Genomic DNA, 27,281 nt, shown 5'->3' on the forward strand with positions numbered 1-27,281 from the left:
CAATTAGAAGAGTCTTGCTAAAATACATGCAAGAGATAATAATAATGGTGGCTTGATTTAGAATAGTAGCAGTGGAGGTGGGGTAAATTGGTTCTATTTTAAAGGCAGAGCTGAAGGAATTTACCGTTGGGATGGATGTGAGGTTTGGAGGGGCAATAAGAATGGCACTGATGCTTCTGGCATGAGCAACTGCAATGATATAGTTGATGCTACTGAGATTGGGTAGCTTTGAGAGTAGCAAGTTTGGGAGGGGGAAATCAAAGGCTGCGTCGGTGACCAGAGTGAGTGGTTAGGAGATGAGTAATACACAAAGACACTGAGCATAAGTAAATACATGAGGATTACTGGAGCGAAGTTTCTCACTGTCAAAAAGACATTTATATACAAATATAGAAAAGGGGGAAGCTAGAAAGAATCTTAAGGTACTGGACTGGAATTGGACATTTCAGTGTGAATTTCTGTTTACACAAACATAATACACACACACACTGATATATAAATAAATATAGCTGTGTGTGTGTGTGTGTGTGTGTGTGTACACACACTGAGAGGGGCTAGAAGCAACAGGCACACCAAGTGCCCAGAACTTAGTGTCTAAATATTATCTTCCACTAAAATGAAATAGGAGTGTTTGAGGAAACAGTTGATTCCAGAGTTGGGGCAAGGAAAGTAAATGATAAGCCTGGAACATCTTTCACAGAAAGGAAATGTCTAGAGAATGATGAGGACATATGTGAAGGACATGAGCTAGTTCAAAGGGACCCCCTACTGGTTGAGTATGGAGCAATTTGAGCATAATTAATATTAATAACAGCAACAAATTTCAATCCACTGAATAAAACAGAAATCCACAACCATGATAATGTAAACAGTATCTGTAATATCCAGTCATATGCTCTTCCTATAATCCAACCCTATCTCTTGCCACACCCCTGCTGCACATTATACTGTAAAGATACTGAACTACTTATCTCTGAAGTACAGAATTATTGTTATCTCTATATTTGAAATGTTCTCACTTTGCCTGTCTGCCAGGAAAACTGAACTTGATTCGATTCTATAAATATTTACTGAGCACTCTTCTATGAAATAAAACACAGTAGTAAACCATACACAGTTCCTCCTTTCAAGACCTTATAATCTACTGAGTGAGGCACAACAAGTCTTAGTTCAAAAGCTATTTCTGTGAAGCCTTTCCTGACTTTCCTCCTGTTTCCTCCAGTCTCATTACATTTGTACACACTGCCATTAGAGCATTTCTTATTGTAAAATAATTGTTTACTTGCCTGCTTAACTCTGCATTGTCGTTCCATGTGTGGAGCCTGTTTTTCATTTTTGTGTCCCTAGTACTTAGCACCATAAATAGATTTATGCATTAATACATTCAACAACTATATATGCTGGGTACCATATGAGGCTCCAGGGATACAAGTAAAAAGTAGACCCAACTTTGCTCTCATGAAATTTAAAGTATAGTAGGGTTGGGAGAAGAAGGTAAAGAGTACACTCAAGTATATAATTACAAATTAAAAGGAATATTATAAGGGAAGGAAGGCTGATGCTGTGAGAACTATAACAGGAGAAGCTGGTATGGTTTGGGAAAGGCATCCCTAAAGAGATAGGTTTGAACTAGAATGTGAACCATGATTAACAGTTAAGAAAGTAATGAGGAGTCTGGGTGGCTCAGCTGGTTAGCTTCCAACTCCTGGTTTCAGCTCAGGTCATGATCTCAACAGTTTGTGAGTTCCAGCCCCACATCGGGTTCTGTGCTGACAGAGCGGAGCCTGCTGGGGTTCTCTCTTTGCCCTCTCTGTCCCTCCCTCCACTCACACTGTTTCTCTCACTCAAAATAAATAAATAAAAACCTTAAAAAAAAGAGTTACAGGGGCGCCTGGGTGCTTCAGTCGGTTAAGCGTCCGACTTCGGCTCAGGTCACGATCTCGCGGTATGTGAGTTCGAGCCCCGCGTTGGGCTCTGTGCCGACTGCTCAGAGCCTGGAGCCTGTTTCAGATTCTGCGTCTCCCTCTCTCTCTGACCCTCCCCCATTCATGCTCTGTCTCTCTCTGTCTCAAAAATAAACGTTAAAAAAAAGTTAAAAAAAAAAAAAGAGTTACAGTAAGTGGGTATAATGATGAAAAGGATGGTTTAGGCCAAGGGACGAACAAGTGCAAATACCCTGGAGCAGAGAGCTTGGTACTGGTGAGGAACTGAAAGACAGTCAATGACTGAAGTGCAGAGTGATGGGGGGAGATATGAAATGAGGAAAAAGGACAGGCACATAAGCAAAAAGCAGAAACAACTCAAATGTCCATCAACTGATGAATGGATAAACAAAATGTGGCATGTCCATACAATGGAGTATTATTCAGCCATAAAAAAAGATTAAGTATTGATACACACTATAACATGGATGAATTTTGAAAACATTATGCTAAGTGAAAGAAGCCACACACAAATGGCTACTACATACTACAAGATCCTGTTTATATGAAATGTCTAAAAGAGGAAAATCCATAGATACAGAAAGTAGATTTAGTAGTTGCCAGGAGGTGGTAGGAAAACAGGGAGTGACTACTAATAGGGTACAGGGGTTCTTTTGTGGGTAATGAAAACTTTCTGGAATTAGATTGTGGTCATAGTTATAAAACCTTGTGAATATAATAAAAAACACTGAATTGTATACTTTAAAATGGTAAATTTTATGTTACATGAATTATATCTGAGTTTTAAAAGATAAAGTTAGCAGAGAACATACATCTTTTAAATTATCTTGAGGCTTTCCAGTTTTATCTTCAGAATAGTAAGTGTACAGAGCAGATGCTCCAAAAATTACTTTTTAAACAAAGCTTATTTATTTATTTTGAGAGAGAGAGAGAGAGAAAGAGAGTGAGACTGGGGTAGGGGCAGAGAGAGAGACAGAGAATCCCAAGCAGGCTTCACACTGTCAGTGCAGAGCCCAATTAGAACTTGATTTCACCAACTGTGAGATTGTGACCTGAGCCAAAATCAAGAGTTGGACACTTAAATGACTTAGCTACTCAGGCGCCCCCCAAAATTACTTCTTTTTAAAAAATGTTTGTTTATTTTTGAGAGAGAGACAGAGCACAAGTGGGGGAGGGGCAGAGAGAGAGGGAGACACAGAATCCAAAGCAGGCTCCAGACCCTAAGCTGTCAGCACAGAGCCCGACACAGAGCTCGAACTCACAGACTGTGAGATCATGACCTGAGCCAAAGTCAGACACTTAACCAACTGAGCCATCCAGGCACCCCCAAAATTACTTTTTGAACAAATAAAAAGACTTTTTTTTTTTAACGTTTTATTTTTTATTTATTTTTGAGACAGGGAGAGACAGAACACGAACAGGGGAGGGTCAGAGAGAGGGAGACACAGAATCTGAAACAGGCTCCAGGCTCTGAGCTGTCAGCACAGAGCCCGACGTGGGGCTCGAACTCACGGACCGCGAGATCGTGACCTGAGCCGAAGTCGGCCGCTCAACCGACTGAGCCACCCAGGCGCCCCATAAAAAGACTTTTTGATAGATAAACTCAATAGTCTGTAATAGTGAGAGATGTGTCATTTGATTTAAAACTATTATTTATAATTCTGCTTCCTAGAAAATGTCTTTAGGCAGACCTGAAGATTTATTCAGAGTTACTCCTTTCCAGAGAGTCATCTGTTAGATGTGCTATCTTATTTGTAGTTATGCCTTGATGCGTCTATCACAAAAAGGTAATACGTGAAGATGAACCAGGGCCCAGATTACAAGTAGGATGAGAATCACTGTGGCACAGATATCTCAGTGGGGAGTCCTGAATGGGAGTTTGTCTTGCCAAATAATATTTTATCTCTAACTATAAATCTTAATTTCCTAAACAAGATTTTAGTCTAATTTCCAAAATGATAGTGCTGAAGTAGAATTTCAGAAAGCCCCATAAACATGCTACTGTTTTTTGGCAGCATTAAAGCCCATGAACTACTCCATGAGCATAAGGCCTACGTCAGGATGCTTCTGACTAATCATCTTCACTTCAGAGATCCAGCCTTAATGGTTTTATAATAGCAATGTTAAAAGATATGCCACAAATTGATAAAAATAACAAAAGAAAAACCAAGACCAGTTAGTCTTCCCTTTAAAACTTGTTGAGTACTACTAACATTAAGGCCTCATTCAAGGATTCACCTTACGTGACAAACATGGTTTTTATTATACACACGTGTACATATACAGTTCTATATACATTACTACCTTTTCTACAGATTTTTTTCTTCCTGAGAGAGACTGAGAGCATGAGTAGTAGTAGGAAAGACAGAGAATCTCAAGCAGGCTTCACACCCAATGTGGAGCCCAATGCCTGTTCTTAGGGTTGTTCTTAGGGTTGTGAGATCATGACCTGAGCCAAAATCAAGAGTCAGATGGCTTAACTGACTGAGCCACCCAGACACCCCAGTTTTTTTTTTTTAATTAAAGTTTATTTTTGAGAGAGAGGGAGAAAGCACACATGGGGAAGGGGTAAAGAGAGAGGAAGAGAGAGAATCCCAACCAGGCTGCACGCTGTCAGGGTGTAGCCCGACGTGGGGCTTGATCCCATGAACCATGAGACCATGACCTTAGCGGAGACCATGACCTTAGCGGAGACCATGACCTGAGCTGAAATCAAGAGTCAGACACTTAATCAACTGAGCCACCCAGGCACCCCCATAGCATGTTATTTGTGATAAATACAATTCTTGGGTTGACTGAGTGGCTCAGTCAGTTAAGCATCCAACTTTGGCTCAGGTCATGATCTCACGGTTCAAGCCCTGTGTCAGGATCTGTGCTGATAGCTCAGAGCCTGGAGCCTGCTTCAGATTCTTTGTCTCCCTCTCTCTCTGCCCCTCCCCCATTCATGCTCAGTCCCTCTCAAAAATAAATAAAATGTTAAAATTTTTAACAAAAAAATTAAAAATTAAAAAAAAGAGAAATACAATTATTATGTTTAAAGGCTTTACTGAATGAAATTTAAAACCTACACATTGGTCATACCAGATAAACATCACCAAATGCACACAAGTGAGACCTGACCTTCATCACAGGAATAGGGCACTATATTCAGAAAAACACCTGTCCATAGTTAGGGACTATTTTAAGCCACGACTAAGCACCTCAGTGATAGAATATAATCTCTATTATATTTTGTGACATCATTACATCAGTATGAGAATCATAACCAACAGCCACCAAAATTTACCAGCAATAGATGACTATTGTTTGCCTTTTCAAAAAGGTCTTAAAAGGAGAAAGAGAGGGAGAAGTCTTGATAAATGATTTATAAACAAAGAAAACTTGCTAAAGCCATAAATGGCTAAGAATGTTGAAGATTCTGTTAGTTCAAATATCACTTCCTTTCTTAACCCCAAAGCTAATGCCATCAATGTCTACTACGTCAAATTTTTAACCAACAATAAATATATCATAGAATCAAGGAAGATTACTGGATACCTAATAGTCTACAATTCCAGTGAGTAAAAACAATTCAATATTTCTATTATATAAAAAAACAAATATAATAATTAAACTTGAAAATATACTTCATAGAAAACTGCATTAAAAAGCTAACATCCAGGGGTGCCTGGATGGCTCAGTTGGGTGTCCAACTTTGGCTCAGGTCATGATCTCACAACTGGTGGGTTCGAGTCCCACATCAGGCTCTGTGCTAGTAGCACAGAGCCTGGAACCTGCTTCAGATTCTGTGTCTCTGTCTCTCTGCTCCTCTCCTGCTCACGTTCTCTCTCTCTCTCTCTCTCTCTCTCTCTCTATCTCTCAAAAATAAATAAACATTAAAAAAAACTCATAGTCAAATATCTAACCTAATATTTAGTTGAAGAAAAAAAGGGCTACTTTTTAAAAATTTTTTAAAAAAATTTTTAACGTTTATTTATTATTTTATTTATTTTTTTAATATATGAAATTTATTGTCAAATTGGTTTCCATACAACACCCAGTGCTCATCCCAAAAGATGCCCTCTTCAATGTCTATCACCCACCCTACCCTCCCTCCCACCCCCTCATCAACCCTCAGTTTGTTCTCAGTTTTTAAGAGTCTCTTATGCTTTGGCTCTCTCCCACTCTAACCTCTTTTTTTTTTTCCTTCCCCTCCCCCATGGGTTTCTGTTAAGTTTCTCAGGATCCACATAAGAGTGAAAACATAAGGTATCTGTCTTTCTCTGTATGGCTTATTTTACTTAGCATCACACTCTCCAATTCCATCCACATTGCTACAAAGGGCCATATTTCATTCTTTCTCATTGCCACGTAGTATTCCATTGTGTATATAAACCACAATTTCTTTATCCATTCATCAGTTGATGGACATATAGGCTCTTTCCATAATTTGGCTATTGTTGAGAGTGCAGCTATAAACATTGGGGTACAAGTGCCCCTATGCATCAGTGCTCCTGTATCCCTTGGGTAAATTCCTAGCAGTGCTATTGCTAGGTCACAGGGTAGGTCTATTTCTAATTTTTTGAGGAACCTCCACACTGTTTTCCAGAGTGGCTGCACCAATTTGCATTCCCACCAACAGTGCAAGAGGGTTCCCGTTTCTCCACATCCTCTCCAGCATCTATAGTCTCCTGATTTGTTCATTTTGGCCCCCTACCTTTTAAGAAATAGCACAACAGCCCTGAGATACAGCACAGAGGCAGTAGTTAGGAAAATGCCTGGGGTATATGGGAGGATTTATTTACTAATCTCCAAGTGTGTGCTGGAGGGGTAGGTCATTGGGAGATTTCTCCAAGAACAAAAGAGCTGCTGGTGGGTGCTATTTCCCTCCCGCAGCCTAGATACACTGACACCAGCAGAACCATTTCAGTGCCAACACTCTCCATCTAGCTCACTAACAGACTGCCCTTCCCACCCATCTGTACTTCGGCAGATCCACACCCTCAAACCAGTTGGCCTTGGCAAGAGTTTCGGGCAGCTGCAGGTTCCCTCCCACAGCAGACTTCCACACACCTTGCTAATACCTCCTGCCTCACTCCCATATTTTCCTATGCCCTGCCCCCTTCCAATATACCGTAGGCCAGAACCCTTTCAAAGTGGTACCACAAGCCTGAAAGTGTGCAAGCAGCACCAACAAGGGCCAGCACCACTCCAAAATGACTTCTACCCCAGGAAGGGTGGAAGATAACCACATACACCAGTCGGACTGTGGCCCCAGCAGTGGGCTGGGGGCAGACCTGTGGTCTGACTGCAGACCCCACCCCAAAAGAAGCTTCTTGGGGGACAATACAGGGAAAGTGCCCTGCACTTTGGTGCTACTGCATCTCTAACAAATGCCTGGTCTGACTCAACTCAAGCCCAAGGTGGCTTCAGACTAGCCCACTAACAACACAGGGATTAAACCCTGCAGAGAGAGACAGGCAGAGAGAGACACTGCAGATGACTAGACTGAAGGTAAAAGCGACTCAGCCACATGTAACACACACATGAAACACCAGGTGCTGGTGAGCAGCGGATTACACTGCAGGGCACGCCAGGACCTCTTGTTCATAAGGCCACTACTTTCAAGAGCAAGAGACACAGCTAACTTTCATAACACATAGAAACAGATGCAGAGAGTTAGACAAAAAGAGGAGACGGAGGAATATGTCCTAAATGAAAGAATTCCACATATGAGTGAAATCATACAGTAGCTGTCTTTTTCTGACTGGACAGCAACACGTACAAAAAGGAAACTGGACCACTTTCTTACACCATACACAAAAATAAACTCAAAATGGATTAAGACCTAAATGTGAGATCTGAAACTATAAAAATCCTAGAGGAGCACAGGCAGTAACTTCTCTGACATTGGCAGTAGTAGCAATGTTTTTCTAGGTAAGTCTCCTGAGGCAAGGGAGATAAAAGCAAAAATGAACCATTGGGAGGACATCAAAATAAAAACCTTTTGCACAGCAAAGGAAACAATCAACAAAACTAAAAGTGAACCTATTGAATAGAAGAAGATATTTGCAAATGACATACCTGATAAAGTGTCGGTCAGTATTTAAAATATATAAACACACACACACAAAAACACAACACAAAAAAACCCACCAAATAATTCAATTTTAAAATGGGCAAAGACACGAACAGATGTTTTTATAAAGAAGACATACTGATGGCCAATAGACACATGAAAAGATGCTCAATATCATTAGTCATCAGGAAAATACAAATTAAAATCACAATGAGATATCATTCGCACCTATCAGAATGACTAATATCAAAAACACAAGAAACAACAAGTGTTGGTGAGGATGTGGAGGAAAAGGAACCCTCATTTACTGTTAGTGGGAATGCAAACTGGTACAGCCTCTGTGGAAAACACTATGGGGATTCCTCAAAAAATTAAAAATAGAATTCCCATATGATCCAGTAATTCCATTACTGGGTGTTTACCCAAAGAATACAAAAACACTAATTCAAAGAGATATATGCACCCTTATGTTTATTGCAGCATTATTTACAATAGCTCAATTACGGAAGCAACCCAAGTGTCCACTGATAGATAGATGGGATATATATATATATATATATATATATATATATATATATATATATACACACACACATACATACAATAAAGTATTACTCGGCCATAAAAAAGAATGAAACACTGCCATTTGCAACAACATGGATGGATCTAGAGCATAATGTGAAGTGAAATAAGTCAGGGAATGACAAATACTATATAATTTCACTCCTATGTGGAATTTAAGAAACAAAACAAACGAACAAAGAAAAAAAGAGACAAAAATATACTCTTAAATATAGAGAAGAAACTTATGGTTACCAGAGGGGAGATGAAGAGGATTAAGAGTACGCATATCATGATGAGCACTGAGTAATGTATAGAATTGTTGAATCACTGTATTACACACCTGAAAGTAATATAACACTGTAAGTTAACAATACTGGAATTAAAAAAGAAAAAAAAAGGAAATGGTTAAAATGGTAAATTTTATGTGTATTCTAACAAAATAATTCTTTTTTATAGCTAATGCTTTAAAAATTTTTTTCATGTTTATTTTTGAGACAGAGAGAGAGAGAGAGAGAGAGAGAGAGAGGAGGGGGGGGGGAGAGAACCCCAAGCAGGCTCTGTGCCATCTGTGCAGAGCCCGACACACGACCCGATCCCACAAACTGTGAGTTTATGACCTGAGCCGAAATCAAGAGCCAGACACCCAACTGACTGAACCACCCCAGCGCCCATTTAACAAAATAATTCTTTATTTTTTTTTTAACTTTTATTTATTTCTGAGACAGAGACAGAGCATGAGTGGGGGAGGGGCAGAAAGAGAGAGAGAGAGAGAGAGAGAGAGAGAGAGAGAGAGAGAGAATCCGAAGCAGGCTCCAGGCTCTGAGCTGTCAGCACAGAGCCCAACGCGGGGCTCGAACTCACAACCAATGAGATCATGACATGAGCCGAAGTCAGTCAGTCAACTAACTGAGCCACCCAGGCACCCCTAACAAAATAATTCTTAAGAAGTTGGTTTTTTGCTTTCCCCAAAAGATCTCAGAACAAGGCAAAGATGTCCACTCTTACCACTTCTATTCACCATTGTACTAAGGATCCTAGCCAATGGAGTAAGGCAAGAAATAAAAAGATTTATGGATTAAAATGACAGAAATAAAGTATGTTTATTTAGTTTGACATGATGATGGTCATTTAAAATGGTAAGGAATCCACAAAAAAGCTACTAGAACCAATAAGTGAATTTAGGAAGACTGTAGGATACAGGTCATATAGCAGACTGCATTTGCAAAAAAAACCAGCCATAGCCCTATTTCTGGGGCCACATATTCTTATATAACTTTGCCACACTACACTAAGAAGCAGAATATATCCCATCAATCCATCTTGATTCTGGGTAGAACCTTGTAACTGTTTCAATGAATGGAATGCAGAAAAGAGACTGTATGACCTTTGAGACTATTACATAAAAGGCTATATTGCCTGTGCCTGGCCAGCCTCCCTCCCCTCCTCAGAAAATCTGTCTTTCGCCCAACCACGACACTGTGAAAAAGCCCAGGTGACACAAAGAAGCCAAATGGAGAAACTCCAGCTGGTAGCTCCAGCAGGTCTCAGCCAATAGGGAGTATCAAGCACTAAATCATATGAGAAAGTACGCTCTCAAAAGAATTCAGCTGCTAGCCTTTGACCTGCTCTAGCTGAGGTGGAGTGCTACAGAAACAAGTTGTCCCCACTGAGCCCTATCCTAAGTGTAGATTCAAGAGAAAAATAAATGCTTTTGCTGTTTTAAGCCACTTAGCTTTACGGTAATCTGTTATGCAGAGTAACACAGTAACTGCTATAGGTCTATATATAAAAATTTCTATATATTAATAAAATGATTAAAAGATGAAATGAAAACATAATGGTTACAGTAACATTGACACACTTAGGAATAAATTTAACAAAATATATTTAGGACTGTTGAGGAAGGCAGAATTAGAAGATGATCCCAACAATCCTTGCCCTTATATAATCTGGTTGTGGGGAGAATTTACGAATGATGAGATATTATTCCTGTGACTATGTTCTATGAAAAAAGAGAAATTGTCTGGTAGGCCTAACTGCATCACAAGAGCCCTTTAAAAGCAGAGAATTTTCTGTTAGTAGCAAAAGAGGAGGAAGTTAGAAATTAAAAACATGAAAAGGAGTGTACATGTTGGTTTGGAGATAAAGGGAGTCATGTGGCATAAACCTGAGAGCAACCTCTAGGAGCTGAGAGTGACTTTCAGCCTGCTGCCAGCAGCAAAACAAGGACTTAAGTCCTATAACCACAAGGAACAGGATTCTATCAGCCATCTAAATGACCCTGGAAGTGGATTCTCTCAGTCTCCAGATAAGAACCCAGCCCAGGAAAAATCAAAATCAAGGTTTTGCCCTTGTGAGAGCCTAAGCAGAGGACCCAGCTGAGCCTACTTGGACTTTCAACCTACAGAACTGTGACAACAGTAAATGGAGATATTCAAAGTCTCTAAGTTTGTGTTGATTTGTTACATAGTGATAAAAACTAAATATAACTGCAAAGGAACAAGAGAGACATTTTAGGGGACAGAAATATTCTATACACTGATTGTGATTATGACAGTGATTACATAGGTGTATACATTTGTCAAAACCCAACCAACTGTATATTTAAAATAGATGCATTTTAGTGTATATTAATTATACCTTAATATAGTTGATTTCAGAAGAGCTAGTTTCTGGGGCACCTGGGTGGCTCAGTTGGTTAAGTGTCCGACTTCAGCTAAGTCAAGATCTCATGTTTGTGAGTTCAAGACCTATATGGGTTTTTGCACTGTCAGTGCAGAACCTGCTTGGGATTCTCTCTCTCTGCTGCTTCCCCACTTGTGCCCTCCCTCTCAAAATAAATAAACTTAAAAAAAAAATAAAAGAGCTGGCTTCTGTCTGGTTTTCTCCTTATACCTCTTGTCATCATATACACTACACTCATAAGTAGTTTTATGTGTTCTCTGCTTCAGTACCCCTCATTTACTGATTCTCTAGCCCAAGAATCCAAATAAGCCCTCAAGCCAGAATATTCAATTGTCACTGGAGGGTGTGAGCAATAGATTATCATGATCTGATTTATATTTTAAAAAATTTTTTTTAATGTTTATTTTTGAGAGAGACAGAGGCAGAATGCAAGTGGGTTAGGGACAGAAAGAGAGGGAGACACAGAACCCAAAGCAGACTCCAGGCTCCGAGCTGTCAGCACAGAGCCCAACGTGGGGCTTGAACCCATGAGCCGTGAGATCATGACCTGAGCTGACGTCACACACTCAACCAATTGAGCCACCCAGGCGCCCCTGATTTACATTTTTAAAAGATTACTAGGAAAAGTCTAGCATGGAGATCATCCATGTAAAACTTAGAATTCCATAAGAAATTTGCTAGTTGGAAAATCATATCTTAGAACAGTTGTTTCCAAATTGTATTTCAAGGAGCCCTAGTATCCAATATAATGCCTCAGGACAAAAAGAAAGAAATAGAAGATGACATATGTCGGTATGGGAAATGGGGAAAACACACAAAGGGGAAACAGCCTCACAAGTTTTAACCCAATAGCTTCCTTTCACCTGCTTTATGTTTAAGGATTCCATGTAGGAGTTAGTAGCAGTTGTTCAAATGTTAAATATTTTTTAAACTACTGCTTTATAAGTTTGGTAAAAATGGGCAAGAAGCATCCTGATTTTCTGCTTTTGTGTCACAGGGAGCCAACTATAACATAACCAATAGAGCAAGGGAAAGGATTCACCACCTCATATTCCTTAAGACGTACAGGAGCTGCTCAAGGGAATTATAATCTTCTTATTTCTGGCTCACTGATGGTATGAATCATGTCTAATTCATCTTTGTATCCCCAAGTGCCTATCACCTAGTACACACTGAAATACTTGCTGAGTTTAACATGACATACAAACAATGTTAAAAGGTGTAATAAAAAGTGCTGTAACACTTTAAAATCTAACACTCTTTGGTAAAGTTACTAAAACATATCACTCCTAGGTATATTTCTTTAAGAACTTCTTGCACAAGTACACTAGGAGACACGTACAAGAATGTTTGATAGCAGTACCATTTACAACAGTAAAACAAAAACAACAAAAATTTCAGTCAAGAACATCAATAAGTAATTTATGACATATACACAATGAAATACTATATAGCAAAATAACGAATAAACTAAAGTTAAAAATCCATACTAATCCACAAATATAATATTCAGTGGGGAAAAAAAGCAAGGTGTAAAATATTACAGGGTACGATACCATCTAAGACAACACAATGTATCGTGAGAATGGTGGTTACGATGTGGTGGATGAGAGAGAAGTATTTTAGGACAAGTCGCAGAAGAGGCTTCCATTTTACTAGTAGTCTTTCCTTTCTGAAGCTCAGTGGTGATTAATGGGTATTCATTTATTATGCTTTGAGTGTATTTATACTTAGAAAATTTCATATTCAGTTTAAAGTTCTACACCAAGGATTGGCAACTAAGGCCTGTAGGCCAAATCAACCTCAACACCTATTTTTGTAAGTAAAGTTTTACTGGAACACAGCCATTCATTTGTTTATGTAGTGTCAGTGATTATACTATGTAGTGTCAGAGTTGAGTGGTCGTGACAGAAAAGTCTGAAGTATTTACTCTTAGGTGCTTCACAGAAAATGCTTGCCAACCCCTGTTCTATTTCCAGGTATAGAGTGCAAATGAAGGAGAATTTAATTCTGAAACAACACAAATAAATCATGGTGATGGTTACTGGGAAAAATGATCAGCAGCTGTGATGATAGCCAGATTATAAAAAAAAAGAATAGGAGGAAAACAAGGAAAAACTAAATAAGCTTTAGAGCACTGCTGTCTAATAGAACTTTCTGAGATGATGGAAATATTCTATATCTGCATTGTTCAATATGGAAGCCACTAGCCACATGTGACTTTGGAGCACCTGAAATGTGGCTATTGTGACTGAGGAACAAAACTTAAAATTTTATTTATTTTTAATTATTTTAAACAGTCACGTGTACCATACTGTACAGTGCACCGTTAGAGCTCTGGAGGACAGATTGATAGCAGGTGTCACCTGAAAACTAGGCTAGGGTGCTTATTCAAAGGAACGACAGGGGACAGAGTTGCCTCCAATTTAGAAAATTTCGGCCACTGATGGAAAGGCAAACCATGGATAATCATTAGGGTATGGTTAATATATACACTTGGGATTCAAACAATATTAATAAAAATTGGACCAAATGACTACTCTTTTCTAAGAAAGAGGGCATAAAGAAAGAGGATACAAAGTAAGAAAAGCAGAGAGCCAACCTTGAGATTTGGGGATTTCCATGCTAATTTGTTAAGCGAACAAACATTATTAGGTGAATGAGAAGTACAATAGCTAGAGAGTTAGTTGGCAGGGAAACCAGAAGAGCTATGATTTAAAATTTCGAAAAACGAGTTCTACAATCTCCCAAGTGAATGAGGAAGGCTTTTGGAGTAATAAGTAATTAGCTAGAAAAGCCATAAAAATAAGGGACCTAGATACCAATAATGACTTTTTCTTCATTTAATCAAAACAAACATCTGCAAAAGATATGCCATGTTATCGTATTTTCTAGGTTTCTGTCACGTAGAAAGATGTTTAACTTTTATTACTTTGTTCAATTATATAGTACATATTTTATATATATATAAATATATACAAAATGTACATAATATGTATATTTATGTATGTACAATATGTACATACAATATGTACAAAATATGTACAAAATATGTACATATTTTATATATATGTATATATAAAAAATAACATATATAACAAATTACTTTGTTCAATTATATATAATAAATATATCACCCAGATATATTTAGCTTCCACTGAAGAAGATAAGCATTTGTCTAGAAATAAGGTCCTAGTGTTACAAAACTTTTCAAATCCTTCATTAGATTGACATTTCTTCTCTTTTCTACTATGATACACTGTGCTTCATCCCTCCTTATCCAAACCACTAAGAAAATATTCCACAGGCTAATAAAAGTATCAGTTTATACACTGTATGAGAATATGCTACCAAAAAAAAAGGAATTCTAAGGAACAAACTTACTTCCCAGCAGCCAATACAACTGCTATCTATAGAAGTGATAAAATCAGTTGTCTGGTTTCCATGTCCTAGCAATAGCTTTTTTGTTTTGTTTTAGTGTGGAGTTCAAAAATAACTGCCTGATGATACACAGACACAGAGCACTATATTTAGTATCTGTTTTAATTAGTATTGGCATAAGGAATACAAAATATTCCTTGGGGAACCTGTCTAAATACTTGTATTTAGACACATGATCTTATTATAGCAGGGGAGAATTTGCAATTTTCAATTATTAATTTTATTTTACAGTTCTCTCAGAATTTATGATATTCACAGTAGGCTACTACTAATTATACTCCTCTTTACTATCAAGAAGATTGGAATGGTATGTAGAAAAGAACAGTGTGATCTGTAGTAAAGAGAACACAGGCTCTGAAGTCATAGAGACTCTGAATTAAGTCCTGGCTATTATATACATACCCAATGAACCTCACTGAGCCTCTGCTACCTGATTTGTAAAACAGGGATAATGATATTTAGTTTGAAAGATGTCATGAAAACTAAATGAAATCACGTATTTACAAGTACCTAGACAGAGAGCCTAGCCATGCTTGACACCCAATGACACCCAAATAGCTGCTTCACTCTCATTCCCAGGCATTTAAGGTCTCTTCTGTAATTTTTTTCCCTCTTCTACATGTTTAACCTAAGAATACAATGTCCAATAAATGTAAGAAGAAAAGAGAATAATCAGTTGTTTTGATCCTGAAAAGGCAGAAGGGGATAAGATATCCAAAGCTAAGGTGAAAAGATCATCTTTAGACAGGATAAACAACTCAAAGGTTGGGGTTCCTTGGCAGAGTCTTGAACATGCATGAAGGCAGATAATGGGAAAATAATGGAGTTCCCTTTTAATAGCTTGTATTTTCTCTGTAAATTAGGAAGAAAGACCACTTGCTAAGTGTGAAAGAGAAGAGGAAAGTTTGAGGTTTGAGATGGAAAAAGTTGAAAAAAGTGTTAAAAATAGTAGGGAAAGTTAACCAGGGAAATACAGCAGGATATCTGAGCAGTGTCGAGGGTCCATTTGAGACTGGGTTCCACATTAATTTATGAACATGAGTGTGTTCTGTTCTGTTGAAAGATTTTCTTCAGTAGTACTCGGCTACTTAGATGCAGGTACAAAGAAAGAGGTTATCTGCGTTCAACTTGAGTTAGAATTTCATTTCATTTCATTTCTAGTCTAGTCATAATGAACTATGAACACTAAACTAGGATAAAGGAAAAAAAATGAGAAGGGATAATATGCTAAAGTGTTTAGGAGTAATACTAAGAGTAACACTAAGCAATCAAAAAAAAGATAGCTGTTATTATCATTAACTATGGTCCTCTAGCAGAAAGTAACTTCATTATTCTAATTTGTAATCATTTCTTTAAAAAATTTTTTGTTAATGTTTATTTGTTTTTGAGAGAGAGAAAGACAAGAGTGAGAGCTGGGGAGGGGCAGAGAGCGGGGGAGACACAGGATCCAAAGCAGGCTCCAGGCTCTGAGCTGTCAGCGGACTCGGGCTAGAATTCACCTGAAAGCCAAAGTTGGATGCTTAACTGACTGAGTCACCCCCTAATTTATAATCATTTTTATGTATCTCTCTCTCTTTCACCAGATTGAGCTCTTTGAGGATAAAAAGAGTATATTGCTTATCTTTGATTCTTCCCAAAGTGTGGTCCAGTAGCTACCACACTATGACTACTAAAAGCACATAATTAAATCAATGAATCAAATATCTTGCTTCTAAGCTATTCAGAGGGGTTTTTGGTTTGTTTGTTTATTTGTTTTTAAGATTCTAGCTAGGGCATTAGAACCTTAACAACAATTCAGAAAATAAGACATTTCTAAGAAAGGGCCACTGTCAATTCAATAATAGAATCTTACTTAGTAGCTACAACACAATGGATAAGAGTTTTCCAAAAATGCAGACTACAGAATTAACATGAGGAAGAAAATGAATTAACACAGACACAACATGAAAACTGAGAATACATTTTTCTATTTTAAGGGAAGGAAGGAGACTCCTGCCTCTATTTTTATCATTTCAGGACCTTACAATGTCTCATGAAATGAGTAATCTGAAGCATAACCTACCCAATGCTGATCAAATATCTGCATTAGAACTTCAAAGTAACTTCAAAGATATATAATCTGAGAGCTGGCTAGGTCCATTAACTTAATCTTTGTTTTGGGGCAGAGGGCAGACCCCCAAAAGAATACTGTACCTTTCCCAGTTTATCAAAGGCCATAGGGTTTTAAGAAAGAGATCTTTTTTGGCTGTGGATTCAATTTAAAAAACATAAAGATTTTATTTTTGCTGCTGCTTAAACTAATATGTTCATTTTAAAGTATTCAAAGGGAAAATATATAGTCAACAGCTTTGACTGTATATAGGGAATCACAACTTTGAATTGCAAGCTGTACTGAGTATCTTCTTTAATAATGGATTGTTTGAGACTCTGTGTGTGTGTGTGTGTGTGTGTGTGTGTGTGTGTGTGTGTGTGTGTTTGTGTGTGTGTGTGTATTTTTCCCCCCTAGAGAAACTATGTTATATTGAGAGATCAAGTCTCTTGTTGGTTCTTGTAAGTATGAAGCACCATGTGACACCTACTAAGATATTAAAATGCCTAAGCCTCTAGGTCCAACATTTAAGGGAAAACGTATGCAGACTTTTCATCTGAGATGTCAAAAGAAACTCTTGTTTTTCTTACCACTTGTATTCTAACCAGTAGAAATCAAAACAGGCTAGGAAAAAGGGATTTCAGGCAGTGAACAAAAAGGAAAGAAAAAATTCTGCAACTGGATACTTCTTAGCCCAGTTTCACTCTCTCCATCACTCCTATTTTTTCCTGAAGGAACCAGGAAATGTCCTGTCTCTACTTTCAAGGAAAGAACTTATAGTTCCTACATAGAGTTTATCTCCTTCCCAGAGCCACTGTAGAAAAAAGAGCACCCACTCCTACTGCATCCCCATTCTCAACACTTATGATTTGCAAAGCAAGCAATTCAATGAAAGTAATGCGTTTTGACAGTCAATAAGACCAACACATTTGAGGGGTGCCTGGGTGGCTCAGTCAGTCGAGCATCTGGTTCTTGATTTCAGCTCAGGTCACAATCCAATGGTCGTGGGACTGAGCCCCATGTCGGGCCCCACGCTGAGCAAGGAGCCTGCTTAGGATTCATTCTCTCTCTCTCTCTCTGTCTGTCCCTCTCTCTCTCTCCCCGACCCCAATGCCTCTGCCCCTCCCCCACTCTCTCTCTAAAATGAAAAATTCAAAAAAACATTAAGAAAATAACAATGCATTTGAAAAGGAAGGTTTGAAAATATAAGAGAAAGACAGAATAATCAAATGTTGGGTCCTTGAGAAGACAGGAGAAAATGAGATACACTCTATGTAAAATTATATACCAGCAACAAGTGGGGAGCTGGCAGTAAGTTAAAAAGGTTTTCTTCTCCATCTCTTTTCCTTTACTTCAGTGAAAGTTAAAGATACACATAGATGTATAATCAAAGAAAGACCAAGATAGAGTTTGAGTACATAAGAGACATAATACAATCTATCTACATTTCAGGGTGATATCCAGGGTAGAGACATTTTCATAGAACTACTAGGCATTTTCTTGTCTTCTCATGGACACCCAAAATCATAAAACATTAATGTACAAGTTTCCATATCAATTAAGGATAAAATTGTGAAATTTAAAAAATCTAAGCTTTAAAAAAATAATCTTATTTTGTATTTTATATATTAATAGCCATTATATAGTAAACATCTGCCACTTGCTAGAGACTAATACATAATACAGTCTTTTACTGTGATTTGGTTTTGAATGATATTTTACATTAAAAATTAATTCAAAATTACCTGAAAGAGAGGCTACCCAAACAGTATCAAGTATACTTCAATGAACTGCAAAGAAGCCTGGCTGCTACTGTACTCACACTTAATCCTATCTGCCTAATTCAACTCATGAGTTGTTTTGTCTTTAATGAAACAAAATTACCACAGATATTAAGTCTGTATTACCTTCATAATGTTAACTAAGTCTGTTTGATAGTAGCGATCCTGGTGTGCATTTGCTGCTGCTAATGTAAGAAGATAATCATTCCTTGCGTGGGTAGCTTTGGAATTACATTCAGATCGCCGGGCTTTTAACTAAAACATAGTAAAAGAAAAAAATCAATGCAAACTGACAACTGAACTGTAAAATATATAAAGATACCATTCTTAGCTGGCAATTAATAGCTCCTCAACAAGAGTAAAGGTAACCACGTGGAAAAATATTTATACACATAAAAAATTACTCAACACTAGGGGCACCTGGCTGGCTCAGTCAGTGGAGCAGGTGACTCTTGATCACAGGGTTGTGAGTTTGAGCCCTATGTGTGGCACAAAGTTTACTTAAGATAAAATTTAAAAATTAAAAAAAAAATATTCAACACTGTTAAGAAATTAAATAAACAGTGATTAGAACTGTTATACATGGTAAGAGTGTTCTTACATATTTCTTATTTACATTTAACCTACTTCCAAAGCTTTTCAGGAAACTTCAAAATATTTTGCTCATTTTATTCAGATGGGAAAATAAAGGTTCCAAATTGAGTAAGTGCCTTATCTTCAAAGACATGGGTAAAGCTGTTGGGAGTTAGAAAAGTTTTTTAAAAAAAATCAACACTCCTCATGTGCCAAAAGAACTGGGTGCTAGTTGGGATCATGACAGCCAAAGGCAGGTTATTAAATTTAACTTATCAGGTATCCACAGCTTAAGGGTCCCACAGAAAAATCTCACTTGCATTGGCCCGGAATATATACTCAAGTGTGTAAATATGAATGAAATGGATTTTGCAGAGATTTTCTAGAGCCCGTGGACTAAGCCTCTTGGACTAAGAGTTACAGACAATAGGCTACCTAAGCAGGTAAAGTATAGAAACCAATCTCTGAAGCAATCTTGACAAGCAAGTGGTGTCCAAGTGCTGACATCTGGGTGAAAAACTCCCATGAACTGGGAAGGAAACTTCTTCCCTAAGTTAATGACTTTAATATGCTTCTCTACATTAGGTGGAAATAACTGACTTTAATCCTCAAAAAAAACAATTTTTTTAATAAGCTAAGGTTTCTCAATTGTGAAAGTTTTCAAAAACTTACCTTTACACTCGCCTTCTGTAAACTGATTCTTGATTGAAAAAGACTAAGTTTAGATCTATAATAAAACAGAAAATAGTATGTTTAATAAAATTATAAAATTACATATAAAACTTATTAAGTATTATAATTCCAAACTTTTTTTAAAATGACACTTTCCACAACACTATTCCAAAAGAGTACTAACAAATGGAAAACCGACAGCAATGATTATTTTCCTTTATTTTACTACAGGAAGAATATTGTAGTCCAACAGAAAATATTGGGATATTTAATAAAAATATCCTGAATGACAAAAATACAATTTGACAAATCCAATATATTGGTATCTCTTAATAAACAAGAGTCATCAAACTACAGTTTATTTCCATTATCATACAATTACACACACTTTAGTTCCTATAAGAAAGTTCAAGGATGCCTAGGGATGACCAATCTATGGAGGCAAAACTTAGGCTTTCAGCGCCATGGGCAATATGCTGTAACACCTGCAGTGCAATCTACAGCATGATATTACCGGGCTCTTGAAAGTCCTTAATTCCATTTTTTTCTCCCATTAAAAGTCCACTGTTAATATAGTATTTGAATACAGTGAGAAAGTCCTTGTTCTCTCTGCCCTATATGATTTTGTTCTATTCAATCTTCTCCCATTCTGGTGTCCTTATTTCTCTCAATCCCTTTTGGTTTGGGAAGGAAACAATAATCTAACAAAATGCTGGTTTTACCCAAACAACTAGAGATAAGCAGAAGAAGAAAGTCAACAAACACTAAGGAATAACCAACACCCCCACAACCAGTGACTTTTGAGGCGGCAATGTTTGCCTCGACTGCAGTGTTATGGTGACTGCCATGGGAGAACTCAGGGCATGTGCTGAATGCTATGCCATAATACGAAGTCAAGTTGCAGACCACCTGGGAATGGAAGGCGCAGCAAGCCAGTCTCTGCACAGCAAATGTGAGGAGGATAGCAAAAGCAGTCTATGCTCTTTCTAACAAAAGAGAAACATTCAGGGACGTACACATACGCATCCTAACTACTTCCCCAGTGTTTAAAAAAAAATAAGGTCCACGATTTTCCTGTTATTTTCTATCTTGCCATATTCATATTTCCTAGGGTTTTGCCTGTTTTTATTAATCAGATTGTTATTCACTCTGATTTAAGAAAGCAAAGGCCTGGGGCGCCTGGGTGGCTTGGTCGGTTAAGTGTCCGACTTTGGCTCAGGTCATGATCTCACGGTCCGTGAGTTCGAGCCCCGCGTCGGGCTCTGTGCTGACAGCTCAGAGCCTGGAACCTGTTTCAGATTCTGTGTCTCCCTCTCTCTCTGCCCCTCCCCTGTTCATGCTCTGTCTCTCTCTGTCTCAAAAATAAATAAACATTAAAAAAAAAAAAAACAAAGAAAGAAAGCAAAGGCCACAAGCTTTAAAATTTGGGACAGCCTGTTCAAGGCTAAAAAAGACTAGGGTATTCTTGATTCTCCTTTTTTATTGTAGTCATTATCCAAATAGTCTGAGTTGCACCTGGATTTTCCAAAATAAGGTTTTAAGTTTCTAGTTTCTGCTTCATTTGCTAATTTTCATATAATTCTTGTGTGGAACTTAAGAAAGTATTAGTAATAGAATAATACAGTTCCAGGGGCGCCTGGGTGGCTCAGTCAGTTAAACATCTGACTTCAGCTCAGGTCATGACCTCACGGTTTGTGGGTTTGAGCCCCACATCAGGCTCTGTGCTGACAGCCTGGAGCATGGAGTCTGCTTTGGATTCTATGTCTCCCTCTCTCTCTGCCCCCCAACCCCTGCTTGTGATCTCTCTCTCTCTCTCAAAAATAAACAAACATTAAAAAAAAAGAAAAAACAGTTCCTGTGCTCAAAGATTATGATCTATAAAAAATAAGATATATATGAATGGTGAATTGTATTGCACACTCCTCTTCATCATCTACTTCCAAATGTTAATTAATGCTCCTTAGGGTCTCAAACTCAATTTCTCATCTAATATAGGATTTCAACCGTATAGCTATCATCTGATAGGCAATCAACCCTGACAGGCAATCATCTGATAGGCCCTATTCTCATCTGAGAGTTAGATATGTGACCCCCTACCAAATTTATTCACCTCAGAGTCCTACAGGCTCTTCAGAACCTACACATCCAAAATGGAACTCATCCTTCCCTTCCCTCTTCCTTGTGTGCTCTCTCCTAATGTGCACATCTTACTGTCTGTCAAATCACCTACCAAAACTACATATAGTCTAGTTTTCACTTCCCCTTTCTGATATTCCTTCCCATCTTCTTCAAGATTCTGTCCAAATACCACTTCTTCTATAAAGGTTTCCTTTTTCATGAGGCAAAATTAATCTATTTTCTAGGCTTACAAAACAGTGTTTTCATACAATTACAGCAAATATGTTACTGAGTGACATGAGGCACTTAATTTCTTTGAATTTGCTGTGAATAAACAAGTCATAAAGTTACTTTTAAACACAGTTGTCTTTAATTCTAGGCTTTAAATTTCTTAAGGATGCAAAGCTTATCTTACTCATCTTTGTACCCACAGCACCCAATATAATTATTCAATAAACGTTTAGTGAGCGAATGAAGATAAAGAAACATTTCTTACTCTGTAGTTGAATTTTCCAGAGAAGTTACACACTGAGATAAAATGTCTTATATACTAAAATCCCTTTGAATTTGGGCCATATTAGAAGGCAGTTTCTTGAGATCAACATCTGTGAATTAGACCCTGTCAAATCTAGACTTCTTAGGAATAGCCTTGCAACTGTCCGCATTTACACTCTGTGGCCCTTGGCTAAAGTAGGTATTTACATATGCTCTACAAATCTGTCAACTCTCTGTTCTAGAATCCTGAGAGTTTTAAAAAACAAATTCCTAAAAACCACTAGGAGAGGAAATTCCTATTAGAGATTATCTAATCTAAAATCTTCAGGTCTTATTGGGAAGATGGGTTCATTGACTCTATGAAAGTATGGGAAATATTTGTATGCTCACAAAAATAAAATCATAAAGACAATAAACTAAATTAGGGAAATATTAAATATGTTTTCCAGTAACATTAAGTATTTCATGAGTATTCGTCTACCATACTTTGGTACTACATAAACTTTCAAGGATACACTAAATTTTCACAAGAGGGTTATGAGATTGCTTAACTTCCTGCTGATAAAAGCATATTAACGAACCTCACCCACTAGTTGCTAGTCTGTACAAGTGTTCATAACCTTTCTGATTTCATGATTAGGAGTTCAGAGTTCCAGATTTTGCATTAAACGGGAGTCTCAGCTCTCCTCACAGACCTCTTTAGAGTACCATTCTATGACACAGGTTTATTTTTTCTCAAAAACTTTTTATCTTTCCTCAACTTGTCATAGCAAAAATCTCTACGGCTTGTTTTAGATCTCTTTTTTATTACCAACTGCCAGTTCCTTCTGTACCAAATGCCAGTTTCTTTTTTTCCTAATTATTCTCAAAATCAAGGACTTATAAGTCACATATATGAAGAGTAAAATGCACACAGTTGCTAAAGCACACATTAAAAAAGTGTATGTATTAGAACTTCACATAAGAGAGAAACTGTGCTTGAGTCAGGGTTTCTATACTGAGGTTAGTGCTCTTATATATTTGACATGTCCAAGGTCCTCAATGGCATGCTAAGGATCAGGGATTTCCAAATACAACTGATTTAGAGTCTAGCATGAAAAAAATGAAGCTCTTAAATCCTGATACTCAGATACCACAGCAACTTCAACAGGCTTTTGCTAAGCTTTTGATACCATGTTCATTTGTCTTCTTTCCTTTCCATAATTCAATTGAACGTGAAACTGACTGATCAAACATTCTCTTATTGCTGTATTAATTGAAATGAGATCAGCCAATATGAAAGAAAAATTTGAAAGTATGTAACATTTATAGGTCAGACGAAACCAAGATAACCTGAGAATGAGTCTATGCCCTATATTAATAGAAAACAAAGTACTGGCAAAAATAACATTTATTTGCATAATTACTTTTTCAGAAATGCTAAAACACATACTTTGCCTCGATGTCAGCTTTCTCCCGTACTGCATGAGCCATCTGTTCAGTCTCAAAGTACTTCTTTTTGCCTTTAGCTAAATCTTTCACCGTCTCTTGTAATTCAGTTTGGATCTTCGTCAACTGGTCCACACACTGTAAAATACAAAGTACAATTATTATGATATTAGTTTTCAGGCTTACCGAAATGAATTTGTCCTAAGGACTATGCACCATGCCCTCAGGATGGAAACCCAAGAGAAAAATCAGCACTTTAGTCTCCGTCAAATTGTAAATTAAAATCCAGTGAACAGCTGGTACTCCCATCTCAAGTAAGGTATTGAATATTGTCCCAGTTTGCTTAACAACTCTGCTTTGAGAAATAACCACAGTGCCGCTGATGACTGACAGTAAGGTAAAGCAAAAGAAAAGCAACAATGAAAATGCTTTTATTATTGGAGATTTCATGGCAATAAAGGCAAAAGAACAAAGCAATTCTGTATTTCTTCATAATTCTTGCACAGGGGCCATACTAATCTTCTCTGTATCATTCCAATTTTAGTATATGTGCTGCCAAAGCGAGCACTCTTCATAATCTTAATAAAGTCTCTACATGTTTGGGGAACTGACGGTGCAAAGGTAGTGAAGAATTCTACTCTGGGAAAGAAGGAAAGAAATCTGACAAGTCTGACATTAAGTCCGAGATGAAGAGAAGCAAGAAACCTGGGTACCACATAACAGTTACTACTCAAAATTACTGCCAGCTCAATTCTTTGGATACACCTATACACTCTGAGAGAAGGGACAGACATAATTAACTCGAAGAAATGTTTAATCAATAAATTTTTATAACACAATTGGGCCAAAGTAACATTGCTTTGCAACTCTTCTGGATATCCAAAGGGGAAACATTTTTCCCAGTTTGAAACAAACCACTGAAAAGTTTTGCCAGCCTGAGACAAATTTAGGGAAGCTCTCACTGAAAAACTTCTGAGCCTGAAATAGTATTTAGTGGAGACTGACAAAAAACCTCAGCAAAGTAGGAGGAGATATTGGTGAGGGACTATTGTGCCAGGCTGAACAGCATGGAGTAGATAGAGCAAGGACACTGGAATAGCATAGATAAAGCACAAACTTACACATGTGACATACAGGCTAGAGTTTCCCAGAAATTATTAGGTGTTAAGAAAGGGACAACTTTGGGGTGCCTGGGTGGCTCAGTCAGTTGAGTGTCCAACTTCAGCTCAGGTCATGATCTCACGGTTCATAGGTTCGAGCCCTGCGTCAGGCTCTGTGTTGACAGCTCAGAGCCTGGAGCCTGCTTTGGATTCTGTGTGTGTCTCTCTTTCTCTGCCGCCCCCCCCCCCCCAACTTGTGCTCTCTCTTGAAAATAAATAAACAAATATTAAACAAATAAAAGGGACTACTTTACAGAAAGTGCAAAACCTGGAAGGTTCTCTATGGGCATATTTACTGAGCACTTATCAAGTGTCAGGCTGTGAATAAAGGGTTAAAAAGCCACTTCTTTCTCCTCTGCATGAAAACTGGACCCTTGCTTAACTTTCTAGGTCTCTGTTTCAACAGAAACCTGATGAAGACACAATGTCAACTGTGTTATTTGGTAACACTGCTTATGAACCCGACAGGCAAACTGCATCAAAGTACAAATGAACTATAAATATCTGGTGGAGAAGCCCTGGCTTTAGGCTTTTTTGAGTATTGTAATTCCTGTGTCTGGATGTGTCCTTCTCATAGACTTTGGAAGCTCTGTCTGTAAAGTTGTCATAAAAGCTTTTAGTCTCCTTTAGGGCCTGTGGCTACCCCTGTACATTCTCTCTCATTCTCTTGCCCTAGATCTCTTACCTGAGGAACCAAACAGAATAACCGTGGTTGGCTATGTAGACTGAGACATACACCAGTGAAAGAACTAAATACTAGCACTAGACACTGCCCTGCTGGTTAACTGTGTTCCCTGTTCTAATGTCCTTCTAAGTTAATCTCATACCAGGTATGGCCTACAATAATCATGACAGTCTCAATGTTTCGTTAAACTTAAGAAGACTCCCTATGGGCACATAGGAAGAATGCACTAAGTTTAGTACTTAATAAATATTATCACATTTACTCTTCCAAATGACTCTGGTAAAAGTGTTCATACTAGTCCTATTTTAGGATAAGGAAATAGACTTAAAGTGGTTAAATAATTTACCCAAAGTCATAAAGTGAGAAAGTGATGCTATCATTTACCATGTTAATCCATTATAGTACCTACCCCAGTTTTGTGACAACTCATGTAGAGATACTTTATCTTAAAATAGTAAGCTTTAAAAAAATTTATATGTAATCCACATACCACAAAATTCGTCCTTTAAAAGTATACAATTTGGTGGGTTTTAGTATATTTATAAGGTTGTACAACCATTTACACTGTCTAATTCCAGAACATTTCATCACCCAAAAAAGAAACCCCATACCGATTAGCAGTCACTCCTCATTTTCCCCTATCCCTAGTCTCTGGAAACCACTAATCTACTTTCTGTCTCTATGAATTTCCTGCATTTCATTTATCAATGGAATCATGTAACTATGTGGCCTTATATGTCCTAAGTCCTCACATAATGTATTTAGGGTTCATCTATGTTGTATCATGTATTATTTCTCCATTTCTTTTTATGGCTGAATAATATTTCATTTTATAGATACACTAAAATAGTAAGCTTTTATCTTGTAGAAAAATCTGTCTTTCCCTTTAATTTTTAATAGTCCTTATCACAAATAAACCTCTTGTTTATTTATTTACTTTGAGAGAGAGCGTGCATGTGCATGTGCATGAACAGGAAAGGGGCAGAGAGAGAGAGGGAGAGAGAGAATTCCAAGCAGGTTCTGTGCAACCTGACAGGAGGCTCAAACTCACAAACTGTGAGATCATGACCTGAACTGAAATAAAGAGTTGGATGTTTAACTGACTGGATTACCCAGCACCTCAACAAACCTCTTGTAAGAGCATGCGGTTCTTGATCTTGGGGTCATGAGTTTGGGCCCGTGTTGGGCATAGATTTACATACATACATACATACAAATAAAAGTAAGATCCAAAAACTGGGGCATGGTCTGAAAACCATGTTTAATGGGAAAATGAGACAGATTATTTAAAAGAGGAGTCAGGTATAAGGCATTTATAACCAAAATGTTCATCCAAAACAATAGAACTTGACACCTCAGAAAAACTAATCAATGAAGGCAAGCTCAAGAATCCTGTGGTGATTTACATGCACGGAAAGGGTCTGCTAAGTTGAGCATTTCGAGAGGAAACTAAACACAGTTGGTCAAAGCTTTTCATGTGGATTGCACATCATGTGGCTAGGATATCAGTATATTCACACAAATGAACACCATGGGTACATGAGAACATATGTGCGTACACGTGCACAGACCCACACACAGCCACTCAC

At 37.8% G+C, this 27,281-nt stretch overlaps 1 protein-coding gene and 1 non-coding gene across 6 annotated transcripts in view; both read right to left on the reverse strand.

Annotated features, from left to right (window-relative positions):
- FCHSD2 (FCH and double SH3 domains 2) overlaps positions 1-27,281 on the reverse strand; it is a 296,103-nt gene that overhangs the window by 102,089 nt on the left and 166,733 nt on the right. For all 5 annotated transcript variants that reach the window (XM_078433111.1, XM_078433113.2, XM_078433114.2 and 2 more), the window contains exons 6-8: positions 23,852-23,985; positions 19,807-19,861; positions 18,688-18,816 (exon numbers count right to left, since the gene is read on the reverse strand). In XM_078433111.1, the coding sequence (XP_078289237.1) occupies positions 18,688-18,816; positions 19,807-19,861; positions 23,852-23,985 (318 nt within the window). The remainder of the gene's footprint in view (positions 1-18,687; positions 18,817-19,806; positions 19,862-23,851; positions 23,986-27,281) is intronic.
- Positions 24,310-24,415, reverse strand: LOC132662591 (U6 spliceosomal RNA). Its single transcript, XR_009602617.1, has one exon. It is a non-coding gene; the product is annotated as a U6 spliceosomal RNA (small nuclear RNA).

The sequence above is a fragment of the Panthera onca genome, chromosome D1 (genome assembly GCF_046562875.1).
Source record: "Panthera onca isolate mPanOnc1 chromosome D1, mPanOnc1 haplotype 2, whole genome shotgun sequence".
Lineage (NCBI taxonomy): Eukaryota > Metazoa > Chordata > Mammalia > Carnivora > Felidae > Panthera > Panthera onca.